Source organism: Mirounga angustirostris, unplaced genomic scaffold, assembly GCF_029215605.1.
Source record: "Mirounga angustirostris isolate CCGP_5_RB_7025 unplaced genomic scaffold, mMirAng1.0.hap1 SCAF_10, whole genome shotgun sequence".
Classification (NCBI taxonomy): domain Eukaryota; kingdom Metazoa; phylum Chordata; class Mammalia; order Carnivora; family Phocidae; genus Mirounga; species Mirounga angustirostris.
Window position 1 is genome coordinate 111,665,564 of NW_026991718.1, and position 16,807 is coordinate 111,682,370.

Below are 16,807 nucleotides of genomic sequence, written 5' to 3' on the forward strand. Positions count from 1 at the left end.
TGAAGGTTGTCCTGGCCAGGAATGCATGAGTGGGGGGGCTGGGCAGGTCAGTCTTGTTCTCTATGACACCGAAATGAGAATGTTCCCTCCACCCTGGAATGACTGTTCCTGGACAGTGAGTGCTTTGTGCCCTTGCAGGGACAGGGCCTGTTTACTCCAACCCAGCCCCAGAGAGGAAAGTTTCCTGTGGCTGCCAGCCCTCTACTTTAGGAAAGTTCCCATCGAGGGAGCCAGGCCTCTCCCACTTTGGCTGCAACCCCAGTGTCCCTGGTTTCTTGTGAGACATTGGGCCCCTTGGGATAGTCAGGTCCTTCTGGCCTTGGTCTCACTTCTCCCATGCTCCCGACAGTCCAGGACTCTCCCCCATTATGAGTCCATCTTTTTTGTGACTCCATTTGGGCCTACTTTACTTAGCACCAGAAAAAATTGTAACTCTTGTAAGGATTTTCTTTTCCGCCACCACCCATGAGGCTAGCCAGGATGAAGGGGGAAAGAGAGGGAAGCATATCCACACCAGCAATGCCTGGGCAGCAACAAGGCCAAAGAGTTAGGAGGCTGCCTGCTGCCACACCCCTGCCCTTCTCTCCCCAGACCCAAGGCTCCCTCTCAACCCCACCCCACACCCCTCTTCCTAGAATCCATTGTAGCCCTACTGACAGGACAGATCGTCCCAGCCCCCCACATAGGGAAGTGTCCTGCTACAGCCATACTTCCTTTGGAGCTGAGCAGCCCTGGGTTCTGATCCTGGCTCTGCCGCCTGTTAGCTGGGTGACCCCAGGCCAGGTCTTCCCTATCCAGTGTGAAGTGGGGCTCAAATCTACCTGATGAAGGTGAAATGGGTACTACCTGGCACTTAGTAGACTTGTAGTACCTTCGCTCCGCTCATGTATTTGTTGAGCACCAACATGTGCCAGACACTGTTCCAGGCACTGAGTACATAGAGACAAGACAAGACCTCTGCCCTTGTCAAGCCACACCTAGTGCAGGAGGCAAAACAAAAACAACGTGTCGAATCTGGTTATGAAAAGTGCTGGGAAGAAAAATAAAGCAAAGTAGAGAGAGATGAGAATGGGTACCATTTTAGAAGATGTGACCAAGGCAGGCCTCCCTGAGGAGATGACAGTTGAGCAGATTCAGGAGTGAAATGAGGGAGTGAGTGAGGCAGGTGGTGATCTGGGGTCAAGTGCTCCAGGCAGCGAGAACGGCAAGCTCCCTAGCAGAAGCAGATGTTCGAGGAAAAGCAAGGAGGCCGGGGTGATGAGTGGAGTGTGCGGTGGGGAGGGGGCAGGTCCTGCTAGACCTCGCTGGCTGTGGTAAGGAGTGGGGACTTTATTCCAGGGGTGATGGGAAGTCTTGGGAAGGCTGAGAACTTGGGATGAGATGGGAAGGAGTGACATGGTCTGAATGGAGGGGCTTTTTCTGGTGTTTCTTTCCCCCCCAATACCTGGTAAACATTCTGGTAAGGGCTCTAGCTTATGTGTCACTGCCACCTCCCTAATGGCTTAATAAATACTAAGGAGTCTTTGAGTCATCTTGGCAGTTCAGTGTGCATGGCATTCTGCTAGGTACCAGGGGTGTGAGCAGAAATGACTCCAGCTTTCTAAGTGCAAAGGCAAAGCTGTTGGAGGACTTTAAGCCCAGGCATGCTGTGATCTGATCTACGGTTTTTAAAAATCCTCCGTGTGGAGCATGAACTGAGTGGGGTTATCAAGACCAGAAGAAGGGCCAGGCAGGTCTCACAGTGAGCAGACTGGCCTGGTGAAACTTGGAACCAACTGGAGACAGCAGGTGTTGTCTGAGGGAGCAGCCACCACTCAGCCAGTTGGGACCAGGTGGAAATGAGGGCCCTGGGCTCTGTGTTCATTCGTCTGTGGTCCATTCACACTCTGAGACACCCTCCCTAGGCCCAGAGGCTCCTGGTCTGTAAATGGGGAGAGATAGCCTGCACTGCAGCACTGTTGGGAGGACTAAAGGACAAATGGGGTGCAAAGCTTACTCATTAAAGGGTGCTGCAGCCCCCCTCTCCCTGCCCCATGGGCTGGCTCCACCCTGGGCTGGGTAATTTAACCCACAGCTCCACCCTCCCCATATCATGTGCTTCCCTCCTGACTGCCCTCAGGGCTGAGGGCTGTTGTTCATCTCCTTCTGGGCCCCGAGTCACACCCCTGGGGGGCCCCTGGGGGGCTGGGGACAGGGACAGGGCCTCACAGACCCCATCCCAGTCCTGCATCAGAGTAGCTATCCCTCTACTCTGCCTTCTCTGTCTACCTATCAGCCTGCCCTCCCTTCTCCAGAGGGAGGAGCCTCAGGCCAATAGTCCCCAGACCTGGCCTGCCCCTGAATCGCTGGGAACTTAACCCTGTCCCCTCTCCCTCCCTACCTCAGTTGCATCAGCAGGAAGGCTAAGGCCTAGTGGTTCTGCACTATGCACAGACTCAACCCCATGTTCTTCCTCGGCTTCCAGACCACACATGGGCCTGCTCTTGCTCATCACTTCACCCTCATCTCCCCATCCCCTTCTCTCTTGCCCTCTGCTCCAGCCACCTAGCCTCCTGTCACTTCCCTGCCCCTGCCCCTCTCTTTCCCGCCGCAGGTCCTCCAGTACCACTTTTTAGCCAGCTCACCTTGGACAAAGCCCTTCCCAGCTTTGCACTGTTATCTCAGCAATAAAGTGCGTTGGTCATCCCCAGCTGGGCGGCAGGAAGGAGGGCAGCCTTTGAGCCCTTTATCTGGCTCAGGTGGGCATGGATGGCTATAGTTTTTCAAATCACCATTGCAGGGATGCTTAGGTGGCTCAGTCAGTTAAGCGCCTGCCTTTGACTCAGGTCATGATCCCAGGGTCCTGGGATCGATTCCCGCATCAGGCTCCCTGCTCAGCGGGGAGCCTGCTTGTCCCTCTGCCTGCCACTCCCCCTGCTTGTGCACGTGCTCTCTCTCTGACAAATAAATTTTTTTTAAAGATTTTATTTATTTATTTGAGAGAGATAGTGACAGAGAGAGCGAGCGAGATCACAAGCGGGGAGGAGAGGGAGAAGCAGGCTCCCACTGAGCAAGGAGCCCGATGCGGGGCTCGATCCCAGGACCCTGGCATCACGACCTGAGCCAAAGGCAGCCGCCTAACCATCTGAGCCACCCAGGCGCCCCTAAATAAATTTTAAAAAAGAAAAATAGGGGCGCCTGGGTGGCTCAGTCGTTAAGCATCTGCCTTCGGCTCAGGTCATGATTCCAGGGTCCTGGGATCGAGCCCCGCATCTGGCTCCCTGCTCCACGGGAAGCCTGCTTCTCTCTCTCCCACTCCCCCTGCTTGTGTTCCCTCTCTCGCTGTGTGTCTGTCAAACAAATAAATAAAATCTTTAAAAAAAAAAAAGAAAGAAAGAAAAAGAAAAATCTCCAAGTCATCATTGCATGCAGGTGGCCCCCTTCTCCCACCCACCCACATTACTGATGTAGAACTCAAACAGCACCCTCCTTTCTCTCCTCTCTCCCTTCAGGACACTTTTGTGGAACTCTACGGGAACAATGCAGCGGCCGAGAGCCGGAAGGGCCAGGAGCGCTTCAACCGCTGGTTCCTGACAGGCATGACTGTGGCTGGCGTGGTTCTGCTGGGCTCGCTCTTCAGTCGGAAATGACCAGACACTGACCACCCACTTACCCTCCTACTCTACCTGTCCTGCCCCTACCATATATCCCTTTGTCCAGCCACTATTGCCACCAGGAGAACCACTACATGCAGCCTCTGGCCACCTACCCATCACAGGGTTGGGCCTAGACCTGGTCTCCCGCAATTAGTTGTCTAGAATCTACCATGCTTCTGTGAGAGCCGCCTTCCCTACATCTCAGTTCTCCTGGCCTCAGAACCCACAAGGTTTCCCCAAAATCTGCCCCATGGAAGCTGGCAGGTGTGGGGGTGTTTGTAGCTGGGAGCTGGAGGGCCCTGCCTGATTAGTGGAACCCCCAACCCCTTAGCCTCCCTAAGAATGCTTTCCTGCCAGGGAGCTGGAGAGTTTTCTGACCTTTTTCCCCAGAAGGAGAGACTAGATTGCCTTTGTTTTGATGTTTGTGGCCTCAGAATTGATCATTCCCTTCCCCTTCCAGGACCTAGGCTCCCCTTCCTTTCATCCCCACCTTCCCAAGAGCCACTTAGGGGCCACTTCTGACTAATTAGGGATTCAAGCTGCTTGGAATAAAGAAACAAGGACCAGGACCCCCTCTCCACCTCTGGCCTGGCCAAAGTCCCTGACCCCAATCCCAGTGTCCTCCAGAAGCCTCTGGCTAAAGGCCAGCCCCACCCGGGAAGGAAGGGGCTGTAGCTGCAGGAAGTGCCCCATGCCAAAGTTGGGGTGGCCCTTGCAGTTTAGCACCACCCCAGTTCCTTTCCCCTTCCCCTCCCTTGGCTCCCATCACCATAACTGAGGGACCAACTGGGCCCAAGGCAGGTGCCCCAGAGCTGTTGATGGCCTCAGCTGCCTCACTTCCTGCAAGATGATCAGCCTGTGGCACCTTTGCCTTGGGCTGCCGCCCATGGAGTCCAGGGATTTGGGGGCCTTGGCCCAGAGGTGAAGGGGAGGTACAGGGAGCAGCTGTGGGAGCCCTAGAGTCTTCCCTACCTCAGGCAGGAAAGGCAGGAGGGAGACTGTGATGCACAGGGTGAAGGTGGGGGTGGGAGGAGGGGTCAGTCCTACCTGGCCAAACAGATGTGTGTGCGCCCCCCCCCCCCCCCCCCCCCATTCAGCCTGGGCTGCCGGGCTGCCAAGGTCAGAGTGGCCTGGCCGGGAGTCCTTCAGGCCTCCCTCTCCTCTACTCCACCCATGGCCTGTCTCGTCCCTGGGGGTCCCGGCCTACCCCTGGCCATCCCGGGCTCTCTGCTGTACATATTCGAGACTAGTTTTTATTCCTTGTGAAGATGATATACTATTTTTGTTAAGCGTGTCTGTATTTATGTGTGAGGAGCTGCTGGCTTGCTGTGCGTGTGCACGTGGAGAGCTGGTGCCCGGAGACTGAGCGGCCTGATGCTCCCTCCCCTGCCCTGGTCTGGGGAAGCCAGCTGGGGGTCCTGGCTCCTGAGGGGCACCTGTCGTCCCCCCCCCCCCAGCCCCCACCCCACACTTGTTCCAGCTCTTTGAAATAGTCTGTGTGAAGGTGAAAGTGCAGTTCAGTAATAAACTGTGTTGACTCAGTGAGTAAAGGGCCTGGGCTCTTGTGTGCCCCGGGCTGGGGAAGGAGGGGCTGTGCAGCTGCCAGCAGGTTCTGTGGGGGAGCTGGGCACCGCTGCCGGCTCTGCTGCCCTCAGGAGAGGGCCTTGGACAAGTCCCTTCTTCCCTCCGGGCCTGCATGTCTCACCTGCTCATTGATGGGGTTTTTATTGAGCAGCTGCTGTGTGCTGAGCACTGGGGTATGTGTGCACAGGATGGACACAGTCTCTGCCCTCGGGAACTGACATTCTAGGGGAACAAACAGCCACTTGGCAAGGACTCTGCCCAGGCACAGTCCTAGGCACTGGGGATTCTGCAGTGAACAAAGCTCTTCCTTTATGGAACTCCCATTCTTGGGGAGACAAATATATAAGGATGGGTCTGGGCACTGGAGGGCAAAGGTGGAAGCTGGGTGACCATAAGGAAGAATGGCAAGACTTATGAAGGACCTAGTGGGAAGGAGGTAGGAAAGAGTCATACTTGAGGTAACATTTTTTTTTTAAGATGTATTTATTGGGGCACCTGGGTGGCTCAGTCCATGAAGCGTCTGCCTTCAGCTCAGGTCATGATCCCAGGGTTCCACATTGGGCTTCCTGCTCAGCAGGAGAGTCTGCTTCTCTCCTTCCCTCTGCCCCTTACCCCGACTCGTGCTCTCTCTCACTCACTCTCTCAAATAAATATCTTTTAAAATAAAATATTTAAGAGAGCATGAGCAGGAGGGGCAGAGGGAGAGAGAACCTCAAGCAGACTCCACGCTGAACAGGGAGCCTGATGTGGGGCTCGATCTCACGGCTCTGATCTTTACCTGAGCTGAAACCAAGAGTCACCACTCAACCGATTGTGCCACCCAGGTACCTCCAGACTTGAGGTAACATTTTAAAGGTAAGATCCCACAATCCATTTACTGATAGAAATAGTTCAAGAAAGAGGAATCAAAGGTGATCGGAGTTTTTGGAAAGGTGACACCATTATAATTACAAAAGTGAAGCACATGTCTTAGGGCAGTGCAACCCAAGAGGCTCATAGTGGGTGCCCAATAGTATTTAATATGGGGACCTGAGCTTGTCTAGGCTCCCTGGAAGAAGTAAGGCCAGAAGACCGTATGAGTTAACTAAAAGAATGAGGGAAGCATAAAGAGTGGTCCTGGTCAAGAAGCAGCAAGTGCACAGGGTGAGTAAGAGTTTTCTTCAGGCAGAAGGAAAGGTGATGTGTGGAGTTGAAAAGAAGCTCCTGGGTCAAGACTGCGCCAGAGAGGTGGGGTGAGGGGAGTGAACTTGATCCTGAGGGCAGTGAGAGCTAAAGGGAGGTTGTAAGTCAGGGAGTGATACGCCCCCTTAGAGCCCCCAAAACAAAACACCCCGTATGGAGAAGGTTCTGGAAGGGAACAGTGGAAACCTGGAGACCAGTGAAGAAGCCATGGTTTGGTTAAGGCTCTGGTTCTCAGGGTGGGCAGGCCAGGTGTGTCTCCTAGGTCACCATTCCTGGGCTTGTGACTTTGGGCAAGTTACCTACCCTCTCTTTGCTCCAACTTTGCCCTCTATAAATGGGGTTGATGGCAGTACCCATCTCACGCGATTGTGGTCAAGATTGAATGAAACAACCCGACAGAGCTTGGGGCAGGACTGGATGGGAAGGCGCGGCAACGATGACCCCACCATCGCGCGGGCTCCCCCGGAGGTGGAAGAAGAGGCTGCCCACTGAGGCAGCCGGTGGCCGTTGTCCCGGAGGGGTCTGAGAAAGCGAGCGGGGACTTCGGGGTGGGTGCTCCAGCCGGGGGCGGGGCTGGAGGCGGGAGCCTGCCTCGGGCGCTCCGCCCCGCCGGCCTTCAGGAGCGGGCTTGACTGCCCTCTGGTGGCCGAGGGTGGGGTGAGACCTGAGGCCACGCCCACTGCAGCTGCCCTTCCGCGGCGCCCCGGACCTCTGTCTCCCGCAGGCCACCCTTCCTTGGTGTCTGTCCTCCGTCCTGCTCACCAGAGGGACCTTTACACTTCCAATCTTGGGGTACCGTATTCGGAGCTTGCCGCGGCTCTCCTGGGACTCAGGGTCATCATTCTCCTTACTTCAACACCGAAGTCTCCAGCCTTACCCCCCCACCCCTACCCCCGCAATGCGTCCCTTGCCCCTGCCCTTTTACCTTAGCCACTCAGGACCCCTCTTCAGATGTTTGATCCTTCTGGAAACATCTTTCACATACAGGCAAATACATAGATATAAATATATTTTGATCCTCACCGCACCACGCCCCCGGCCTTTTTTTACACAAATGGTAACAGACACACTCTGCCTTGCCTTTTACCCCTAAATAATGTATCTTACAGAAGTTTCCATATTCATACATGAATCCCTGTGTTCTCATCGTGCAGCTTCAAGTTATCAACACTCATGACAGCTTCATTACTTTTTCTAGCTGTGTGTGTTTTAAGCCAGACCTCTAACTCAGTGATTTCCAACCTTACACGTGCCGTGGCACATGCATAAAATACTGGAATTGCACCCTGAGGGAAAGTTGGGAGGGATTTCAGACTGCCTATGTGGGTCCTAGGGGAAAATCCATTCCATTTCTTTTTTTTTTTTTTTTTTTAAGATTTTATTTATTTATTTGACAGAGAGAGACACAGCGAGAGAGGGAACACAAGCAGGGGGAGCAGGAGAGGGAGAAGCAGGCTTCCCACTGAGCAGGGAGCCCGATGCGGGACTCGATCCCAGGACCCTGGGACCATGACCTGAGCTGAAGGCAGTCGCTTAACCAACTGAGCCACCCAGGCGCCCAAATCCATTCCATTTCTATATACTATTTTTATGAGGAGAAAAATGAAATATATTTAAAAGTGAAGTATTAACTTTGAAACAACGAATACATTATTTTATGAGCTTTTATAATCAAAATGGTTCACACAGTTCTTGATCAAGGCTTATTACTGATGATCTCTTCAAATTCTTGGTAGTCAGCATCAACAAGAGACCTCATAGCCACAAGTAGGTGATAAAAGAAAAATTTTAACCATCCCAAAGCTTACAATTGAAATTATATTTAAATGTTCCAACAGTTCTTCCCTTTATTTAGTTGACAAGTATAATGTATTCAAGTGGATTTCAAATCCAAATGAACTTTTTCATTTCAGGTTTTTTTTTTTTTTAAGATTTTATTTGACAGAGACACAGCGAGAGAGGGAACACAAGCAGGGAGAGTGGGAGAGGGAGAAGCAGGCTTCCCGCAGAGCAGGGAGCCCAATGTGGGGCTCGATTCCAGGACTCTGGGATCATGACCTGAGCCGAAGGCAGACGCTTAACGACTGAGCCACCAGGCGCCCCTCATTTCACGTATTTTAAATTAATGATAAGTTCCAGAACACAGGAAATTATATAAAGCTTTCAAGTCCCCCCCCTTTTTTTAGAAAATTATAATTGTTATTAAACCTGGGTAAGGCCGTATAGTACATAGGGAGAGAAGAAAGGAGGGAGAGAAAGTGCGAAAGGAAGGAAAGAAGAAAGGGACAGACTGTGTGGTAAGACCATTTAAATTTCATAAGAATTCACAAGGCTTTTTACATGTAATTATTGAAGCTAATCATGTGTGAACCTACTGAAATGAGGTGGTTTAAATAATTTAGGAGGGAATTAATACTTCATATGACCAGAATTCTAACATTAGTGCATGGACATTTATTAAAAAATCAAATAAGACATAAATGTATTGAGATCATATTGGTCAATCTTAAAGTTTAAGGAAGTCACTCTTTTTTTAAGGAAGCTCCACAACCCAGTACGAGATCAAGAGTTGCCTGCTCTACCAACAGCCAGCCAGGTGCTGAGGAAGTCACTCTTAAAACACTAAGGTACCAAGGGGCACCTGGTTGGCTCAGTCAGTAGAGCATGGGACTTTGATCTTGGGGTTGTGAGTTTGAGCCCCACTTTGTTGAGAAGGAATATAAACAATGTAGTGGCCAGCCAACAAGATAGTTTGTAAATTTGTTGCTGAGCGGGGAAATGACCAGTCCCCACATCAGGAAGGCTTGGCTCAAATTGCACTGATGTAAAAAACAGTGCCCCCCACCCCCTGCAAAACAAAGCATAAAAACTGTTCCCCGCCCTATTGCCTTGTAAAAATAATAGCAATAAATGAAAATAACAATAAAACCCTTATTTGCAAGCCATTTATGTGGCGGGACATCGCTCTGCAGCTGGTTGGCCATCCCTTTTGGGCACATCAATCTCACCTGGGCTTCGTGCCAAGCTCCTTGGGCACCTGGAAAACAAATTCCTCCAAAGGCTCCACAGACTTTGTGTGTGGAGGGTCCTTGTGGAGATGGATGGCCGCGTGCGCTGTGGCTGACCCCTGTAGTAGATATCCAGGAAGAGCCCAATCTTGGCCATGCTCAGCTCATCCGGATGGAGCAATGAGGGCCAGAAGAGAGACAGGCTGCGTAGTGGTTAGGAGCAGAGCTCTAAATCCATACTTCCTGGGATAGCTGGGTGCCCTTGGACAAGTGTCTTGACATCACCTGTAAAATGGAGATGATAGTAATGGGTGGTTATGTAGATTTAATGCAGGATTTATGTTTGTTAAGTGCTTAAGAATGGCATCCGACACTGTAAATGTGTTATTAAGTTATGCTGTCAGACCATTCCCACACCCGCTACCACTGCTCTACAGAGGGGTGGTAGAGGGGACTAGTCTTGGGGCTCCACCTGCCCCAGGCTCTGTGTCTTAGTATGCATATCCCCTGAAAGCAAAGTCTAAAAGTAAGGATTCAGGAGGAAGTCGTTTAAGTGGTGGTCCCAGGACAGTGGGGACAGTGAGGCAGGGAAGGACAGGAAGCCAAGACAGGGTGCAATGACAAGTAAGTTGCCACCTCAGGCAACAGGGCACCTTCCCAGGGGATCCTTTGAAAAACCTGTGGAATATTCTAGGGACAAGAACTTCGAGGTATTTCTCCACCAACTCCCATCCCTCATTGGTCGAGGGCTACTTCTCTGTTATTTCTCCTCAGCATTTGGCACTTCCTGCCTACCCCATGCTTGGGCCAAGCTTAAATAAACCTATTGTCTAAAAGACAAGGTGACTGTTCCCTTGAATGAGAACTGTCCACCAAATTTGCACAGGACTTCTGAGGATGGGCTGAGGGCACATGGCCGGGACAACAACAGATCTGCCACAGCTCGTGAAACCGTGTAGCACACCAGCTGGGAAACTCGCCTTGAGGGAGGAACAGTTTCCTCGTTCTCAACTTCTGCTAATCCAAACACTACTGCAGTCAACAACCTGGTGTATCCATCATTTTGCACACATACATGTGTACCCACGGGATAGTCACAGAAGCAGAATCGCTGGGCCAAAGGATATACGCATTTGTTGTTTTGCTGGAGACAGCCAAAGCTGTCATCCTGGGGAACCGCGCGTCTCCTGCGCCCTGGCCAACATCCGCATTCACACTCTTTGATCTTTGTCAGTCTGGCTGATGAAAAAATAGTATCCCATACTTAAAAATTTCATTTGCAAAACTCTAATTGAGGTTGACATCTTTTAATAATTTAAAAGCCATCTGTATCCCTGATAAGTTAATGAATCCAGACAATGACCAGCGAAGGCTACAAATGGCACACGAAGACGCTGAGCATAGTGTGCCTCCTGGCCAAGGAACACAGCACACCCATGAAATAGTCTTGTCAAAAATCAGATCTAAATGTGACCAAAGCCTCTTAATGTAACAACCATAGATGGAAAACGCAGGGGATGGAGGGGCACAGTCAGTTACATGGGAATGTAATCAGTAAAATGCAGACGGAGGTGGGGGAAAACTGGTCAGGACAAGTAACCCTGCTTTTAAACTCACTCTTCCAGGAAGATAGAGCAGATCTACTTTTCCCTCTTTCTCCCGCTAGCTATAAACCCTGGACAAGCATAAGAAAACCCTGAAAGGGGGCGCCTGGGTGGCTCAGACGGTTAAGCGTCTGCCTTCGGCTCAGGTCATGATCCCAGGGTCCTGGGATTGAGCCCCGCATCGGGCTCCCTGCTAGGCGGGGAGCCTGCTTCTCCCTCTGCCTCTGTCTCTCTCTCTGTCTCTCATGAATAAATAAAATCTTTAAAAAAAAAGAAAACCCTGAAAGGTGATGAGAAGGCAAACCGGCCAGGGACTTCAGGACCCCAGGAATGACACGGTGGCGCATTAGGGAAATAAAAATACATATATTGAATGAGATGAAAACACAGCATACCAAAATTTGCAGGACACAGTGAGAGCAATGCTGAGAGGGAAGTGTATATAATAAATGCGCACATCAGAAAAGAGAAGTCTCAGTTCAATAATCTAAGCTCCCACCTCAAGAAACCAGAAAAAGAAGACCAAAGTAAACTCAAAGCAAGCAAAAGGATGAGGCGCCTGGGTGGCTCAGTTGGTTAAACCACTGCTTTCAGCTCAGGTCATGATTCCAGAGTCCTCGGATCGAGCCCTGCATCAGGCTCCCTGCTCATGCAGGAAGCCTGCTTCTCCCTCTGCCTGCCGCTCCCCCTGCTTGTGCTCTTTCTCTCTTTCTCTCTCTCTCGCTATCTCTCTCTCTGTGTCAAATAAATAAATAAAATATTTTAAAAATATATTTTAAAAAGCAAGCGGAAGGAAGGAAATAATAAGGAAAAGAGTGGACGGAAATCAGCGAAATTTGAAGACATACAAAGAAATAAAGAACTCTGATAAAGGTAATTACATCGAAAAATATAAAAGAAGCATTCTTGTGTTTTGGGGTTGTAACTCTGTTTCCTACATGATTTAAAACACAAATGCATTAAAGGGGCACCTGGCTGGCTCTGTTGGAGGAGCATGTGACTCTTGATCTCAGGGTCATGAGTTCGAGCCCCGCATTGGATGCAGAGATTAAATTTTTTTTTAAATGCAAATGCATAAAAAAATTAGAAATCTATGTTAATGGGCACATAATGTATAAAGGTACAATTTGTGACAAAAATTTGCTATAGAAAGGGGGAGCATGGAGCGATATAGGAGCAGTTTTTATGTGACTCAACTTAAATTGATATCAGTGCAAGATTGTTGTCAATTTAAGATATTAATTGTGGGACGCCTGGGTGGCTCGGTTGGTTAAGTGTCTGCCTTTGGCTCAGGTCATGATCCTGGAGTCCTGGGAGCGAGCCCCGCATAGGGCTCCTTGCTCAGCGGGGAGTCTGCTTCTCCCTCTGCCTGCCACTCCCCCTGCTTGTGCTCTCTCTCTCTCTCTCTAGCAAACAAATAAATAAAATTTTTAAAAACGATGTTAATTGTAATCCCCATGGTGACATGATGCTTAAGAAAATATCTTAAAAATACACAAAAGGAAATAAGAAGAAATCAAGAATTTAAGCATCACTATAAACCAACTAGCCCCGGGCACCTGAGTGGCTCAGTTGGTTAAGCCTCTGCCTTCAGCTCAGGTCATGATCCCAGGATCCTGGGATCAAGCCCCAAGTCGGACTCCCTGCTCAGCTGGGAGTCTGCTTCTCCCCCTCCTTCTGCCATTCCCCCCGCTTGTGCTCTCTGACTCTCTCTCTCTGTCAAATAAATAAATAAAAATCTTAAAAACAAAACAAAAACCAATTAGCCCTACCAGACATCTGTAGAACACCCCACCCAGCAATAGCAGAAACACATTCTTTGGTGCACATGGAATGTTCTCCAGGATAGGCTATATGTTAAACCACAAAACAAGTCTCAACAAATTTAATTAATTTATTTATTTTTAAATAGGATCCACACCCAACCTGAGGCTTGAAGTCATGACCCTGAAATAATGAGCCACATGCTCTTAGGACTGAGCCAATCAGGCACCCCTCAATAAACTTAAAAGATTGAAATCATATAATGTTTCTTCTCCAATCACAGTGGAATGAAGCTAGAAATCAATAACAGAAAACTAGGAAATTCACAAATATGTGGAAATTAAACAATACACTGTTAAATAACCAATAAATCAAAGAAGATATCACAAAGGAAATTAGAGAAAACTTAGAGACAAATGAAAACAAAATACCAAAACTTATGGAATACAGTAAAAGCAGTGCTTAGAGGGAAATTTTTTGCAGTAAATGCAACCTACTACTTGAAGAGTTCAAGCTACCACAATTCACCCAATGTAAAATAGGTCATTTGAATAACCCTATAACAATCAAGGATATTGATTCAGTAATTTAAACACCCACAGACCCCCACCACCCACAATATTTCACTAGAGAATTCTACCAAGTGTGTAAAGAATTAATGCTATTTCTACACAATCTCTTCCAGAAAATGGAAGAAAAAGGAAGGGAATTACCTTGGTATCAAAACCAAAGATGCAGATGAACCAACTGCAATCTTTAGCTTTAGGGTCCTCATTCCTAGGGCACCTGGGTGGCTCAGTCGGTTAAGCATCCGACTCTTGATTTCAGCTCAGGTCATGATCTCAGGGTCCTGATCTCAGGTTCATGAGATCCAGCCCTTCAACAAGCCCAGTGCAGAGCCTGCTTAAGATTGTCTCTCTCTGGGGCGCCTGGGTGGCTCAGTCGTTGAGCGTCTGCCTTCGGCTCAGGTCATGATCCTGGAGTCCCGGGATCGAGTCCCGCATCGGGCTCCCTGCTCGGCAGGGAGTCTGCTTCTCCCTCTGACCCTCCCCTCTCTCATGCTCTCTGTCTCTCATTCTCTCTCTCTCAAATAAATAAATAAAATCTTTAAAAAAAAAAAAAAGATTGTCTCTCTCTGTCCCTCTCCCTCTACCCCTCCCCACTCTTAAAAAAAAAAGGTGGATCCTCATTCCAAAAAAATTCAAATAAATATAACTTTTATGAGGCAACTAGAGAAATTTGCATACTGACTGGATATTTAATATTAAGGAAATATTGTTAAAACTTTTATGTATATCAATACTATTACAGTTGTATACATTAAATAGTCCTTATTGTTTAGAGACACACACTGAAATATTTGCAGATGAAATGATGTGACATGAGTTATTTAAAATAATTCTGGGGTGGGATGTCTGGCTGGCTTAGTCGGTAGAATGTGCGACTCTTGATCTCCTGGTTATAAATAAGTTCAAGCCCCACATTGGATTCAGAGATTACTTTAAAATAAAATCTTAGGGGGCACCTGGTTGACTCAGTCGGTTAAGCGTCCGACTCTTGATTTCAGCACGGGTCATGATCTTAGGGCTGTGAGATTGAGCCCTGCGTCCAGCTCCACACTGGGCATGGAGCCTGCTTAAGATTCTCCCTTTCCCTCTACCCCACCACCACCACCTTGTGCGCATGCACGCTTGCGTTCTCTCTCTCTCTCTCTCCCCCCCATAAAGAAGCAAAAACAAAACTTAAAAAATATAAATAAATTAATTAAAATAAATTAAAAATAAATAATTCTCTCCCCTGCTTGGGTTCCTGCTCCCGCTGTCTCTCTGTCAAATAAATAAGTAAAATCTTTAAAAAAAAAAAAAAAAAAAAAAGAACTTCGGAGGACACTTTTTTCTTTTTTTAAGATTTTATTTATTCACGAGAGAGAGAGCACAAGCAGGGGGAGAGGCAGAGGGAGAGGGAGAAGCAGACCCCCACTCCTAACCCCCTGCCGAGCTGGGAGCCTGATGTGGAGCTCCATCCCAGGACCCTGGGATCATGACCTGAACTGAAGGAAGATTAATCCAGCTGAGCCACCCAGGTGCCCCAGGACACCTTTTTCTTTTTCTGTAATCTTCCTGGTCATGACTTTTGCAACACTTTCTAGTGCGTTTATCTTTTTCTTACTGATTTGTTAGGTTGTTGGTTTTGTTTTGTTTTGCTTAGCATATTAAGGAAACCAGTCCTTTTTCACCTTTTTAGTTCCTTATCTTTTCAGTTTCTTTCTCTTTTTTTTACAGAGAATTTTACTATTACAAGCCATTTTGACCCAAATGTTTTGACCTCATGGATGTGTTTATTCCAAGGCTATTTTGACTGTGAGTTTTGAATCCAAATATTTTTATCAGAATTACACTAGTTCTTTTTTTTTTTCCTTTATTAAAGATTTTATTTTTAGGGGGCGCCTGGGTGGCTCACTTGGTTGAGCATCTGACTCTTGATTTAGGCTTCGGTCATGATCTCAGGGTTGTGAGATTGAGCCCGAGTTGGGCTCCATGCTCAGTGGGGAGTCTGCTTGGGATTCTCTCTCTCCCTCTGCTCCTCCCCACACTCAGGCACTCTCTCTGTAAAATAAATAAATAGGGGCGCCTGGGTGGCTCAGTCGTTGGGCATCTGCCTTCGGCTCAGGTCATGATCCCAGGTCCTGGGATCGAGCCCCGCATCGAGCCCCGCATCGGGCTCCCTGCTCAGCAGGAAGCCTGCTTCTCCCTCTCCCACTCCCCCTGCTTGTGTTCCCTCTCGCTGTGTCTCTCTCTGTCAAATAAATAAATAAAATCTTTAAAAATAATAATAATAAATAATAAAATAAAATAAATAAATAAATCTAAAAAAATTTTTATTTTTAAGTAATCTCTACACCCAATGTGGGGCTCAAACTTCTTAAACTCCAAGGTCAAGAGTCACATGCTCCACTGACTGGGCCAGGTGCCCCAGAATTACACTAATTCTAATACAGCAATAAAGTACTTTTTTTTTTTTTTAAGAAAGCCCTTTTCTTGGGGCGCTTGGGTGGCTCAGTCGTTAAGCGTCTGCCTTCAGCTCAGGTCATGGTCCCAGCGTCCTGGGATCGAGCCCCGCATCGGGCTCTCTGCTCCGTGGGAAGCCTGCTTCTCCCTCTCCCACTCCCCCTGCTTGTGTTCCCTCTCTCACTGTGTCTCTCTTTGTCAAATAAATAAAATCTTAAAAAAAAAAAAATTCAAGAAAGCCCTTTCTTGAGCAAGCTGCATGAAGTCAATTTTATTCCTCAATCAGTTATTTTATGACCAAAGTTAAATTCTTTCTAATGTTTGCTATTATAAATTTAATGTTACAAAATTATTTTTTCATTGCAATCAACCTGACTTCATGGAGTGAATGCCACTATGAGGATGTGATTCTTCTCTCACTCTTGTTTATCCACATCTGATTTCACTGGTTTTCTGCCATTGTGCATTATCTGCTATTGTCCATTATTTCCATTTGGTCTGATTTTTCAGGTCAGATTTGATTATCTAAATGTCAGAATGTTATTGTCTGTTTGACTTTTAGTTGATATCCAATTAAATGTGGTCAGTTTTAGCTTCTATCAACATAATTTTGTGTTGGTTGTTTCTATACCATCAGTGATAAGATGTAGTATTTGCTCACAATTCTGCCTTTCCCCCTACTCCACACTCACCAGTGTACTCTGATGGAGGATATTTCTCTGCCTATTGATGTTGGGCTTGGCTGTGGGTGGGAAGACTATATTTTCCAAAGATGACCATCTCATCTCCCATCTCATATGTGTCTTACACTTTGCATTGTGACATCAAGCAGGAAAGTCTATGTTCTCTCCCTCGTGAATGTAGGTGGAACTTGGTGAGTGCCTTAACCAACAGGGTTCAGCAGAAGGGATGCTATGTGTCTTCTGAGGCTAGATTATAAAAATGCAATACGCTTTTTCCTTGTTCTCTCGGGATTCTCACTCTTGGAATCCACCCACCATGCTTTGAGGGAGTGCAAACTA

The 16,807-nt window shown here is 48.2% G+C and overlaps 1 protein-coding gene and 1 long non-coding RNA gene across 5 annotated transcripts in view; one reads left to right on the forward strand and one right to left on the reverse strand.

Moving 5' to 3' along the window:
* The window catches only part of LOC135361799 (uncharacterized), a 46,738-nt gene extending 37,193 nt beyond the window's left edge, over positions 1–9,545 (reverse strand). The window contains exon 1 of the long non-coding RNA XR_010405804.1: positions 9,410–9,545. This is a non-coding gene — a long non-coding RNA (uncharacterized LOC135361799). The remainder of the gene's footprint in view (positions 1–9,409) is intronic.
* Positions 1–16,807, forward strand: part of BCL2L1 (BCL2 like 1) — a 72,137-nt gene that overhangs the window by 46,243 nt on the left and 9,087 nt on the right. For 2 of the 4 annotated variants that reach the window (XM_064572970.1, XM_045885568.3), the window contains exon 3: positions 3,492–5,185. The exons of the other annotated variants lie outside the window; for them this stretch is intronic. In XM_064572970.1, the coding sequence (XP_064429040.1) occupies positions 3,492–3,629 (138 nt within the window). In that variant the 3' untranslated portion in view covers positions 3,630–5,185. Of the gene's footprint in view, positions 1–3,491; positions 5,186–16,807 lie in introns of those variants that run through there. 4 annotated transcript variants of the gene reach the window in all.